At 41.2% G+C, this 14,236-nt stretch overlaps 1 protein-coding gene and 1 long non-coding RNA gene across 3 annotated transcripts in view; one reads left to right on the top strand and one right to left on the bottom strand.

Moving 5' to 3' along the window:
* Positions 1–14,236, bottom strand: part of LOC128754876 (metal transporter CNNM2-like) — a 38,794-nt gene that overhangs the window by 8,047 nt on the left and 16,511 nt on the right. For both annotated transcript variants that reach the window (XM_053857828.1, XM_053857827.1), the window contains exons 2-3: positions 1,760–1,903; positions 62–199 (exon numbers count right to left, since the gene is read on the bottom strand). In XM_053857828.1, coding sequence (XP_053713803.1) covers positions 62–199; positions 1,760–1,903 — 282 coding nt within the window. The remainder of the gene's footprint in view (positions 1–61; positions 200–1,759; positions 1,904–14,236) is intronic.
* LOC128754877 (uncharacterized) lies at positions 9,048–9,682 on the top strand. The gene is made up of 3 exons (XR_008413986.1): positions 9,048–9,426; positions 9,491–9,574; positions 9,654–9,682. It is a non-coding gene; the product is annotated as an uncharacterized LOC128754877 (long non-coding RNA).

Here is a 14,236-nt window from a genome sequence, read left to right as displayed (position 1 = left end):
GCACAGCGAGGAGCTAAAGACACACACCGAGGGAAGTCAAGCAGCAACACAACCCACTTGCCTGTTGCTAGGAAACGCAGGGTAGCCAGCAGAAGCTGAGGTGATATTTTAACCTTCATTTCATTGTCAGTCAGCTTGAAGGCCGAGAAATCCTGCTTCCTCTCCCGATGGGTGATTTTCTTCTTGGTCTTGTTGTCAGCTGAGGAAGGAAAAGGAAAGGTCGTCTTGAGAAAGTGTCCGGCGGCAGCGGAGGGGTCAAATCCACCTCCTTCCACAGCCGCTGTCGGCTCAGGTTAGCGGGGGACTAAACTTGAGTTACCCAAAGAGTTCCAGAAACATAGCTGCAGGTCCGTTCTCAGAATAAGGGGTGAGCTATAGGGGGCTACGTTGTTAGCTTAGCACATTCTTATCATTGCTCCCAGCCATATGTAGAGGCACAACAAATAAACAGGCGACTCTCCCGCAACTCAAGTGTCTCACAACCGGAGCCCACTGCACTTACCTCAAAAGCAGGAAGAGAAACTCTTTTCACCTTTTACTTAGTGCAAATTTAAAGCAAAATATTCCAAATTAGTCCTTTAAAGACACTGGAAAGTGACCGTGACCACCAAGTCTGTTCAAACTTGCGTGGTGCAACCCAACTTTAGGTCACACTTGAATGAGATCTTCTGATAGTTGTATACAGATTTTGAAGGCTGTGTGTGATCCCTAGATAGTATTTAAGCTAGGAGCCGAGTTACTTACGATGTCAGAGCATTTTCACGCCAAGTCAAGCACTACCAAGAAAGTCAGTTTAAATGCCCTATAGTTGTGTATATTATATAAATCATATCTACTGTGTGTTACTATCTGTGACGGCACAGAATATTTGTGCTTTTAGCACGAATAATTAAATCATTAATAATATAAAACTTGCAATGTATAACAGTTCTCTTAAAGGGGATCTATGCTTCTCCACCATGTTTGGTGAGTTATCTATTGTGTCAGCAAGATGACACATTACCTTAGCACTTCTGAGTCATTTAGTTTTAAATAGAAGCCAACACGGCATGTTATGTTCCACCCTTTGCTTCGTGGAGGAGTCAAGACATCACAACAGCTTGTTCATGTAACTTGCAAGGGCTCATGGGATCGATGACACTGTAAAGTGTGCCACTAGCAACTTTAGCTAACTAACAACTTTAGCTAGCTAAGTATTGCCTTGAAAGATAAAGAAGTAAGTTTGAGTCTGTGAGCGAGAGGAACATGCGGTGAAGTTCACTTTTGAAGGGGGTGGCTGATGGCATCAGTGGAAACTGGTTTGTCGCCCACGTCTATAGTTCTTTGATGACCTTGTACATTGTCGTCCTTGAATGTAAACAAAAAGTTTCAAGCGAGGCGGCCATTTTGCAATCTTTTAACTTGTTATAACGTTGGAATTACAAACATTTTTGTGACCTTGTTTCCAAGCTGTTATATTGGTAAGTGAGATTTGATCGTTAGATAGAAAAATAAATAGCACAATAGCGCCCCTTGCAGGCCCAAACATTCATCATGTATTTCATGTTCAGATCATTTTGGAACTCTCAAACCAATACCGCCGCTTATATTAAAGGTCATAATCCAATACTAAACTAAAAATATCGGTTGCATCTTGCTTCCAACAGCATTTCAAACAGGTCCGGGTTGACCATTTAGAACAAAGTAGTAGGAGTCAAGGTCCGTGTAGCATTAGAATTACATGATCTTTACATGGTCAGAATTGTAGAACTCCACTTACTGTACAAGTCTGTCTCATCCAGGATCTCTGACTTGATGATCTCCTCAATAACATCCTCCAGGGTGACGATCCCCAGAACCTCGTAGAAGGGGTCTCCCTCGCCCTCGTTGTTCACCCTCTGCACTATGGCCAGGTGGGATTTACCTGGCGAAAGAAAGCAGACGCAAAAGTCATGCACATGACCCAGCAAGCGGTGCTCTTCTGTTTTCACTTCTGAGACGTGAAGTGACTCAGATGTGCCTGAATGTGAAGTTCACACTTGTGTAAGACACAGCAGGCGACGGCAGAGGATCCGGCCATCGTCAGAGTGTTAACAGTGACAGTCAACATACAGTCACACAGTCCAGAGTTTCATCACCCGAACCCCTCCAGGCCCCCTCCCTGGCTCACATCTGTGTTCCCAGGACCCTCCAGTGTACTATATGAAAAAGACACAAACTGCCATGTATGCGGAGAATACTGTCACGCAAAACGCTAAACAAATTCTTCGCCTTTTCTCAGCTTGTGATCATTTAAAAGGAATTTTCCAGAGACCCAGGCTAATATTAGTCCCCACAAAATGAAGTTTCCATTCAGCCCCGGCAACATTCTCACCGAGCAGGGGGAAGGAGCCGCGCAGGCGAAGCCTTTGCCGGGTGATCAGATTGTCTTAGAATGGGCTGTTTGCATGCAGAGACACCAAGGTGTAAATAATGGAGGGTGTCAAGTGTGGCTGCACGTGTGTGTGTGCGTGCACCGCAGTGTTCGAGCAAGAGTGGAGGAGAACAGCTTCATCACTGACTCACCCCGTATTCAGGTGCAGCCTCAGCGCTTGTTGGCTGCTTTGCTGCAGCAAAGTGCGGAGGGACAGACGTCTGCCTGACCACCGACACTGTTTATTGCACTGCAGCCCACTGACGGCAGGCGGATACTTCTACAGCAGCACTCCCACATGCACTGTATGCACAAGTGACACTTGGAAGTGTTTACTCACTTAATTCTGACTTATCAGGTGAATTCAAGAAAGAAAAGAGATATTTTCTGTGAAGAGATACCGTTGTTTCTACTGGATATTTTTACCAACAGACAAAATAGGCCGCATCCACTTGGGGCTGGCTGCCTCATCAACCAATGTACCTTCACTGACAATAAAAAAAATCTCACACTGATATTACATATGAGTTACATACATCTAAATCACTGATTATTTATTGTTGTGCAGCTATGCTTTTGGTTCATGAAGTGTCTTTGAATGTGTGTCTCCATAAGACAGAACATAGCAACTTTACTCACACAGCGATGAATGATCGTTGGACTTCTTCAATTTGTCAAATAACTGTAATTTTGAATATAAAATGTGAGTCATCCCATGCGGAAAAAAAAAATCTAATAAAAAAGTGAATTCTTTGTTTTCCATTCATGAAGATGTAGAAGAAGAGAAACGTTCCTAGATGGCAGAAGAGGCACTTGAGACAATGTTGACTGTGTCAGTGAATGATTGGGAGCATTGCCTCATCACTGAGTGTTGACATTAACTTGGGCAAACACAAATGCAGCGTCAATGGTTAAAGTCATCAGACCTCGAAAGTCCTTGAGCGCGCAGTCACTCCGCTCCGCACTTTGTTAGAATTGGTTTCTGCCGTACATGATGAAGAGAAAGGAGACACACTGAATTTTCTATTCATGGTTTCGACAGGCCACAAGAAGTGTAACAGTAAAGACAATTTCATAATGGATATTAACGTGACTCAATATTTAGCAAGGGTTGACCGATCTTTTTTGAAGTTAATTTGTGTCAGGAACAGTATGTATGAATTCTTTCATCAGAGATTCATCAGAGACGCCAAGCCCCCAAGTAAATAGATCAACATCAAGCACCCAAAGTTGCGCATGGAGAAACAGAAACAGAACAGAAGATGGAGATCTGCCCTCTAGCTCAGCTCTTTTAACAATGCAACAACACAAAAATGTTTTGGAAAGAAGATGGTTGGCTTAGAAGCCGATTTTGGTTTTTGGTTCTGTACTTCCACATGAGTAAAGAAAGGCTTGTATCCCAGCTCTCCTGAAGCTATTGGAAATAAAGCTGTGGCTGAGTTCATCTGTGAGGATCAAGTACTTAGAACTTGTGACTAAATTGGCATTTATTCGTACCAAGTGAAAACATTATTATTTTCTGTTTGTTCTCTACATTTTCTCATTATTTTATTTAATGTATTTATCTTATTGATCTGTGGTTCTGTCTTAATATAAATAAAAATCCGAATGTGACTTTTTAAGTATTAGTCATTTTCTATGACTGTGTATCAAAAATGGTACCGAGTAAGTCTTTTCTTTCCAATATAGAGTTTGAAAATTTAGCACGGTGACAACTCTAGGATCGGGGGTGTGGAGAGTAGAGGACCGCTGAATGCAGCACTGCAAATGTCACTGGTTGATGTTGAGATTGAGACTTTCGAAAATTCAGGTGCCAACATTTTTCAGTGCCTGTTTGGTTTTCAACGCTGAAACAACACAGCTGAAAATGGATGTTGTGACTTCAATACATCTGAGACAGAACGATGGAAACCAGTTTGTCAGATGTGCTATGTTGTAATAAGAAGACGGATTGGCAAGTTTCTTAACCTCAAACTTGTTACATGCTGGACAGTGGAGGAGCTCTTCTTGGCCACAGCGCAGATCATGAGCTGCCTACAACTGTCATGTCACCACAGTGGGTCTTATGAGAGGACATCACCGCTCTTCTTGCTCCGAATGGAGCTGCTAACTAAAGAGAGCAGCTCCCCTGGTGCTGGTAATTCTTTAATTACAGCACTAAACCATCTTCTGGAGCCAAGAGATTGAGAGAGACCCCAAAGTGAAAATCATGAAAAGTACACTTGTTTTAGAGTCTATCAAGACAGGTCTCACTGAGATCTATTTGGATCCTCCGCACATCATCCACCTGATAAAGTTCTTATATGGATGTAGGAATAAAGCAGCGTCCATGGATGCACAGAAATGGTAGTTACCTGAAACTTTGTGACCATGAATACTAGCCAAGTAGTGATGGATTGATGAGGTTTCATGAAACAGTGTTCTAAGATATGAGGTTTTCATTGAAATAGTTGTTCAAATCTAAAGAATATACTGCAGACAGCGCCATTTTGAGGCCTTTGAAAACTCAGCTTTCACAGTTCTATGACACAAATTATAGACGACTAAAGGTGGCAGCTTTCAGTCACACACCAGTAGATGAACATGACATAACCGACCCATCATCTCAGAACTATCTCGCTCTTGCTGTTCAGTCCAGCTGACCTTATGTTGCAGCTAAAACTAAAGCAGTTATTGTGTCACAGTTAACTCTGACTTACCAAAGTTTTGGGAGTTCAATGGTTACGGTCTCCTGATTCCTAATGTACTCTGATAATGTTCGATACTTTCAGAGTCAGACGAAGCCTGCACCCATCCCTCTAAAACTGATGTTCAAGATCCTCTACTCCAGCATCTGAGAGACAGAGAGGCGCCAGCTGCTCAGTCTTCCACACTGAAAAGACATGTCAATGATGACAGCTCGACAACATCTCTGAATGGATGAGAGTATTTGTGGCGATCTCTGCTTGTCACACATGTAAGCCTGCTGATAACGTCCGAGCTCAAACACGGGTTGACTTGTTAACACACACTCAAAGTAACAGCTCCAGTTGTTTGACTAGATTACCGGGGTTACCTATTACAGATGACCTGTTGTAATGGCTTTAACAGAGGCTGCACAGGTCACCTCAACAAAGTGTGACAAGTTATTCAGTAGCCACGGAGGAAAAATAATATTTATTCTAAATCTGCTCATTCAAGTCCCATCAGACTCTGTAGTGAGAGTAAGAAGATGTCACTCAGTCTGAAGGCATTGAAAACGCCTGTCCCTGCATCAGATTAATCTTGGACTATACATTTTTCTATATTAGATATAGATCTATAGATAGTTCTGTATACTCATCTACAAAGTTTTCCTAACTTTATTGGGACATTACTATGCGACTAAACATCATTGTCGATTATAATCAACAACCAAATTAGTTGCCATTTGGCAGGACAAATGGCTGAGACTCCATCGTACCATCGTGACCCAAAACATTGAAAGCATGGGAACATTTCATGGTCGACCCAGCGAAGACTAAAGTGAGATGCAACATTTGCATCATAACATAACATAACTTTCAAACCACATTTTGTGCAATTAAAATGTAACGTTTCAAACAACACATCATATACCAACTAGTCGACAAGATGTTAAAGTAGACAGTTACTATATTGCGCACACTAATCCAGCAATTTACAACTACATCAACAACACACAATGGCAACAACAGCAACAGCAAAATAAGACATATTATGTATACTATCTTCCGGCTTCTACTATTATTTCCACAGCAAAACTATTGATAAATAACTGTCTCTTTCTTCATTTCGCATCAGAGGTTGTCCTCATTTAACACATCCATGAACTAATGATACTATTTCTTCCACTACTACTTCAGTTTACTACCAAAACATTTGTTTCTTTTAAAGCCCATTCACCTCTCTCAATGCTGAATGAATCAAGGTTTTATTACTGGTTCAATAACTAGGGCCAATATCACCACTACCAATGAACAAGATGACTGGGATTGAAAACGGCGGGACATGGAGGTGGAGGCCCTTCCAAGGCCTGGATCTTGGCAGCGAGCCCTGATGAGAGCGTGTCTCTGTGAAGAAGAAGTTGTCTGGGGCCCTATAAAGCCACCACTGCTGCCTGACATCTGGGACTGTCGTGCTGGACTCATGCTGAATGCACGCTGGGTACTCCAGCACACAGGCTCACTGCACACATTGGGGTCAGGGGTCAATTCACTTTCAATTTCATCTATTAAGGAAGTATGTGTTTCCTGGGCCAAGAGTTGAGAGCTGTGTTCATTGAAATGCTTCTGGTTTTTGTTTATCTTGACTTCTAAAAACAAAAATCAACTCAGCTGAGGGGACGGACCGTCGTGTCTTCAAAACGCTATTTTTAATGGGCTACTCTTGACCGACATTCATCGAAAGTGGTCCAAAAATGGGCACATGCTTATGGTCAACCAAGGCCTAATGTGCATGCTTGAAAGCTGATAAATGCACCATATAGTGCAAAACAATGAATGGTTCTATAATTTAATGATACATGTTGCATTCTCTGGCTACAGCTTTTTTAAGTACGGATATTTAACTGATGCATTTTATATAACCATATACAGTAGCAGGGCTTGTGTCAGAAAACGGATGTGAAGACAAGTCATGCCTCCACCCAAACTAAGATTCATCACCCTCCCTGAGAACTTCTACTCCAGCCTTCAGAGACTAAACGGCGCAAACATTCCCAGAGTATTTATGGAATGCAGTTTTGTCATAATTTTCCATAGTGTAATTTCAATCTATTAATAGCCATGTACGGCTCAGAAACTTGGTGTGGGAGTCTTCGGGGGATGGGATGGAGTCAATATCTGTTCTAGACGGTCATCACTGTCCCTGTTACAGTTTTGCCCCCACCACATTTTTCCCAAATATTTGAGCGGTGACATACAGAATGACATTGGAGGGATGGGAAAACGTTGGATCCCTTTTTTCCAATGTCTACCTCCTATTAAAAAGTGCATTATTTTCCAACCAGTTTGACCTATTTTTCCGTCAACATGTGCAACAACGATGGTGCTATTAATATGGCAAATGTTTTTTTTTCAATGCAACAGGAAGCGTGTCTGATAAAAATAGATCATCTCCTAATAAGAACTGCAAAAGTGGGCTGTTTTGAGAAGCACAAGAGCAGTTTGGCTGTAGACTGCTGTGACTTAAAACACATTGAGATAAAAGTTGCCTCTTGTCCACAGTATTTATTACCTTGGCTTTCATGTAACATTACAACTGCATGAAAGTTTGTGAGTCCCAGAGGCAGAAACCATGAGAGACCCAAGCTCATGGCCAAGACAAAGGTTCTTCACAGAGGGTTAAAAAAAAAGCTAATATAAACATATTTGTGGGATTATCATCATTCCCGCTTCATGATTGAGGGTCATAGACTAGAGACCCAACCCTGAATTCAACAATCGAACACCAAAAATCATTTCACATAAGAAACGTGATTGTTATTTACAATGATTTACAAAATTGAAAAATCTGTCCACCTTTTTGTAGCTACACACAGCGTCCGTTCTGGACGCAGAGATGGAAAATACCAAAACAAAGATGGCCGGGATCCTACCAGCTCCACAAAAGGCTAAACTATAGCATCATTTCTGGTTTTACTGGATGCCAGGAAACACTGAGCTGGACAACGTGAACAGTGTGTAAGCCTTGCAAAATGAAGACCAAGCCCTTCTGCAACACAACAAAGGTTTACCAAAAGCCAAAAGGAACGGTCGCCAGTTAAGGCAATTTTCTCAGGATTTAAAAAGTAGCGTTTTTGTGTTTTTAATAAAGAGGCACTTTCATTGTTGTTACATCAGCAGTATGTGATATAGCTTTATTGTAACAGTTGCCACAATTCCATATGAGCACAGATACATGTTGAAGTTGTTTTTTTGGCATTTTGTCTTGCTAAGCAGATTATGTTTGATCAGAATGCTTTTTAATTCAAAAACTGATTTGGAATCGAATCGTGGCTCGGTGAGATGTTAAAAGATTTCCCTATCATTAAACAAACCCAAGTCAACAGATAAATCCATAAGGAAAATGCATTTATTCTGAAAAAAATGTCTTGATAACCACAGAACTGGAACCCCAGAATTCAAAAATCTGAACACTCATTGTGATATTAGTGGCCACTGTCTCCATGTAAACAGACCTGCCCTGTAGCCGTAGCATTTGCTGCGATAGCTCAGATCTACAAGAAAGGCAAATATAAGAGATCCAGCACCACAGCAGGAAGTCAATGAAACACTTGATAATCTCTCAAACTGCTGTTGCAGAATAACTAAAGAGTTTCATTAATTTCTGTTAATATCATATGATGATATGCAGCATGTGATATTACAAACCAAGAGTAACGTCCCTCATCTTTACTGCAGCTGAACATCCAGGCCACAGGCCGATCCCGCCACAGCTCCTTGTTTATGTCATGGAAATGAAGTCAAGAGTTCATGGCCACTCACATCAACATCAGCTGTGCTTCCAGATTCCAATGATAGCATGGACTTAGAAATGATCTTGTCGAGACACGGCAACATCAAAGGCAACGTGAAATCCTTTTATTCTATCCTATTTATTTTCAGGGAGCATCAAACTGAATAAATAACGTCAACAGACATATAGGACACATTAAATTATTATTGCAGAAGTAGATTAGGTGATTTAAAAAAATTCTAGGGCAACAAGATACAGCAGAGTTGCTGAATGACATTCACTTAAATTGTCATACCAGCCACATAAAATAAAGCATCCAACATTAACTTAAAAAAAATCACCTAAAAACGAAGTTGAAATACTGACTTAGTTGATTTTATTCATTTGGACAGACCTTGGAGCAAGCTAAAGTATTTTTATTGATCTTCTAAGAAGCAGAAGGTTGAATATCATCTACAATATTGCTGCAACTGCAAATTCTGCTTGGCACGGCTAAGTTCTCTCGCCGTAACTGAGGAGCTTCTTACTGCCAGAGCAGCAAATCTATCCGCCAAGATCCCTCCGATGTGTCTGACACTGTGAGCACCAGATGTGGATCTCAACCCTTCAACATCTGGCTTGATAACATCTTACCTTTAACAGTCAAGCACACCCGGTAAAGATGGAGAGGGCCTGCATCTCATCCAAAATCCCTTTACATTGGGGTCCCACAAGTCTCAGTGCTAGGTCCTCTACACTTTTTAAAAAGTTCCAACTGTGCTCGGGTCTTCTTTGACTCACATGTCTTTCCTTTACACATCTGCAGGATTGATGGCTGCAGAACGAATGATGGACATCTAAAGACTCTTCCAGGTAAGGGCAGTGCCAAAATAGACCTCAGTTAACCCACACAATTCGCTCACGCAAAGCAAAATATCTGGGTGTCTGGGTAACTTCTCAAATGACAGTTAATGGTACGGCAACAACTATGCCCTATTTACATCTAGAAGTTAGCAAGTTAGCAAATAAAATACAGGAATGAATGAAAAAAGACGTCATACCTCAGGTAAGTAACTTGCTACATGAGCTCTGATGCAATATAACGTCATGTTCATTTTTGTTTGTTTATAACAGCCATGTCAAACTAGCAACAAGCAATAAATTAAATAAATGTACACTGTATAACCTTGTGTTCCTCTTGCACACCATGTGAACTTAAATTGTAGTCTTAGCAAATATACATTAAAAAAGTAAAATTCATTTAATTCAATTTAAACACAACGGTATGTAGTTTGCCATCTATTTTACAATATTTTCATAAGAAAGCTGAGCTTGTTTTGTTGTTACTCTGTAACATAGATATAGAGAAGCTCAACTGAGTGGTCATAATGAAATATCTAGTTATTGCTTTGACGCGTCGGAACACTTTGATTAGCACAAAACTCTGCTGCTACTGGCCACAGATGAAGGCTCACTCACACAGGCACAAAGTGAGAGCAGCTACACACGCACACGTTCGCACACACACACACATCCACTGCTGGAAGGACATTGTTATTCAATGAGAGAAGCAGCTTGCTGTCGTAGCTGGTTGCGTTTGTTGTTGAAAAGTCCCCCGGGTGGAGATTCCTTGAGCCTCAGTCATAAGGAGAGGCATCAATGGGAAACCAGTGGGGATAGATGAATGGGCCTGTGGTCAGGTGCTGCTTTGTTATGAGTGCTACAGCTGCTGAATGGTGAACCCCACGCAAGAAATATGACTCATAAATCAGGCACTTTGGAAACATTTTTCCTTTGAATCATCTTATTAGGATGCAAGGTGAAAACACATCTCAATTTAGATTTAGCATTTCTAATTTCCTTGAAATTCATACTTTCACCCATTTCATACTTTCATTCATACACGATGGCAACATATAAAGTCAATATTGAAAAATGTAAATCCTCGCTTCAAATCTTTTAAAATCTGAACAAAAGCACTGACGGATTTAATGGGCCTTACAGGTATGTTGGAAAACAAATGTGTTTACTTGGCACCAGTTTCAGGATGAATATGCAACCGTGTCCAAAATCCACGATGAAAGAATCCACGAGAGAGAGAAGAGCTATTATTGAGCGCAGCAAATACTTACATAAATCCACATCTGACAGACAAAACATGCATTTTGTAGTGACTATAATAACCATGTTCAAGGAGTGCTGCGCAGAGCAAGGTAGCACTCATATTTCTATTCAGTTCAAATAGCAAAAGCAATGATGGGTAAGATCAGCTGAGTAGCAGTAAATAAAATGGTAAATGTAAAGTTCTGCTGTATGTTTTAATACAGTAAATCATGGGCACAAATCTGGAACAAGCTGAAGAATGACATTATACAAATTTCTTTACAGTAGAAGTGAGCCATCCACCAGCAGCTTGGAGTAGACAGCTGTAATTTGGGGGGCTAAGATCTCAAAAAAAATCATAAAAGTGAATAATACAGTGCTTGTTTTAAACAATGACAGTGACAATAACATTTTTTTCTTAAGTGTTCTCCAGCTTTCAAACACAGCAAACAGCCAGGCTAGAATGCGTGATGCATGACAAGAAATCTGAGTTTCAGACGGCAACAATATCCCGCTGAGAGAAGACTTGGAATTATTTTTAAATATATAGTATCAGAACGTTTCATGCAACCTGTGATTATCTGTTGATTTGAATACTTTATGAGAATTACAATGTAAATACAGATGTCAAGTTTTAGACATGCTCCCCTCTGGCCCCCTCTTGAATAGAAAGGTTTAAAAGGGACTCAAATGTTGGCGGAAACTACCCATCTCATCTCTGGTAAAAGCTGGGCCCATTCTGCTGCTTCACATTTCTGCCGTGGAGCCGCCACCTGAAGAATCTTTCTTTCATTCACAGGAGTGGTTTCTCTAAAAGCCAGGCTGCTTAATGGACTGGCTAACATTAATGAGAGCGGGAAGTTGCGAGGAAGTAGAGTCGCAGCTCTGTGAGGGGCGTCAGTGCAGTTGAGAGTCTGCTTCTGCCATGCGTTGGACAGAATTATCCTGTTTCATATTTCAGCGCTCTGAAGGAATCTTTTGGCCTGAAAGTCAGGATCTGAAACCGACTACAAATGCCCACGGTTCTCAAACATAAACAAATGGCAAGCGATGATAGCAACCTGTCAAAACAGCGGAGAAAAACTCGCCCAGAAAAGACTATGTGCCTCGGGATATACATTATATGTTTTGTACTGTCGACCCTTCTTAAGAGCCTACAACATCCACTTCAATTTCATCTTGAGATTTTTTACATTTACATACAGTTCAGTGCTTTGGAGCCATCTGTGTCTGATTCTTCACCATCAGACAATTCATCCTGTGTCACTTCTGCAGCAACTTGGTTAGAATCAAAATAATTCCTTCACTAACATGAACCTGCTCTTCTCGCCTACTCTAAAAAAACGTGAACAAATTGTTGTGGCTGGTGTTTGTTTAGGTTTAATACCTCTCTGCTCCTTTCCAATCCCACAGATCAAGTTTAGATGGAAGAGTTGTATGTTTGATGTGGGATTGAAATAGACTTCTACTACTACTACATTCAGAAATGTCACAAGATGGCAATTGCGTGTGACTCATTTACCACTATGTCTGCATGCCTCAATCACGATGTAATTTATTTGTATACACAGAATGAAAACCTAGCACTGAATTTTGTGAATTGATGAAGGTAGGCGGAGCAAAAAAGTTGCATCAGCACATAAGTGGTGTCGTACCACAGCATTGAATGGGAGGTGACCTGGAAAGGTGTCCCGAGTTCAGGGAGGCTGATCTTGAATTGGGGAGAGGAGGGCGGAGGACAAACTCTTTCTAATCTGAAGTGGACTATTATGGATAATACAGCAATGTGGAATAGCACCTTTGTAGCCTTTAGGAGCCAAGCAGGTCCCCATCCAGACAGAGCTACTTAAACATTGATCATAGTGTCTTCAACACAGTCAAAAACATTGAACAAGAGCAGCAACAGGCTATTTATAGTGAAGACCGATGATCTCATGAACACATACATGAGCACTTGCTTTAACAATCCAGTTAGTTAAATCCTCACAACAAATTGTTTTATGAGTATGTTTTTTAAGATGCCGACTTAGGTATCTTGTTTTCAGAAACACATGTATAAAGGCTAACAGACAAACCATCAAAAAACAATTACAGGGGCCTAGTAATGAACCAGGACTATATAGTAATTCCAACTGTAGGGTCAGCTGTGGCCAAGTGTTTGGATCACTGGGGTCAGCTGCAGCAGCCCCTTGTGGAACTCTACTAGCAGTGCCCCCCCTGCTGCTGGGTGACACGTAAGTGGGGAAAAGGCAGACCCGTCCAGCTAAGCCTGAAATACATCCCCAGCATTCATCTAGTGAAACATCTCCAGGACAAATACACGCTTCTTTAACAGGGCTCCCTAAATCGCTCACAAGGAGTCTGAACACTATTTGTTATTTTTAATGGCTCCAATATGTCAATAAATGTACCACTGTAAAAGACATGACAACTCTCACCTGATACTCTCATATTAGATTGTCTCCAAATAAATGTCAGAGTCTGGAGCCAAAAAAAGATATTTGTGGATTTAGACGTTAAAACATGAGTGAGACGAATTTAGCATTAGACGCATCACTTGTATGTGAAGTCTACGATGTCACAGGAATCGCATCAAAAAGTTTTGGTAAAAAAAAACATTACTGATCCTTGCATGACCATATATGTACTGAACAAACCAATTTCACAAGTCAAGTGACTCAGAGAGATACTATTATATATATCCACTGGTGAGAGTGTGGGGTCGTCTGTCTAGATGTGGCCCATGATGCACTGGTGGCCTGTCCAGGACAGGGTTCTCCCCAGTTTTTTAGCAGCAGATGGGCTCCATACATTGGGATTTTCCTACCATAGGAGGTGAAACACCAGATCAAATCTTGCCAATATGAATTGAAGTGTGACTCGCAAGGTGTCAAGGTGGACTCCGCTTTTTAAGGTAGACTGTTAAGGAGATGCCCTCCGTCTGCACCCTCAACCCACTCCAACTCTTACTAATCATCCCCCATTTCAGAGACCCAGCAGAGTGTCCACTTCCTCACCCTATGTAGCTGGGATAACCTACGACCCCAACCAAAGAATAAGTGGTTTCACGGCTATCTTTAACCCATTTCAACTGTGTAGCTACTTTTAACCTAGTGTTTTCAGTGTCCTCCTATCATGTGTGACTCCATGTGTAAGTATGATCAAAAACACTATGTGCTCTCTCCTTTAACAGTGTGAAGCATATTCATCTTCAAGCGTTCATGAATAACTAAGTGGGCAGCATGGTGCTGGGGAGGTTAGTATGAAAGCCTCGCAGCAACACGATCCTCAGTGTAAGGCAACACA

The sequence above is a fragment of the Synchiropus splendidus genome, chromosome 2, assembly GCF_027744825.2.
Source record: "Synchiropus splendidus isolate RoL2022-P1 chromosome 2, RoL_Sspl_1.0, whole genome shotgun sequence".
Taxonomy (NCBI): domain Eukaryota; kingdom Metazoa; phylum Chordata; class Actinopteri; order Syngnathiformes; family Callionymidae; genus Synchiropus; species Synchiropus splendidus.
The sequence above is the reverse complement of the archived record's forward strand: the minus strand, read 5'-3'. Positions and strand labels throughout refer to the sequence as shown.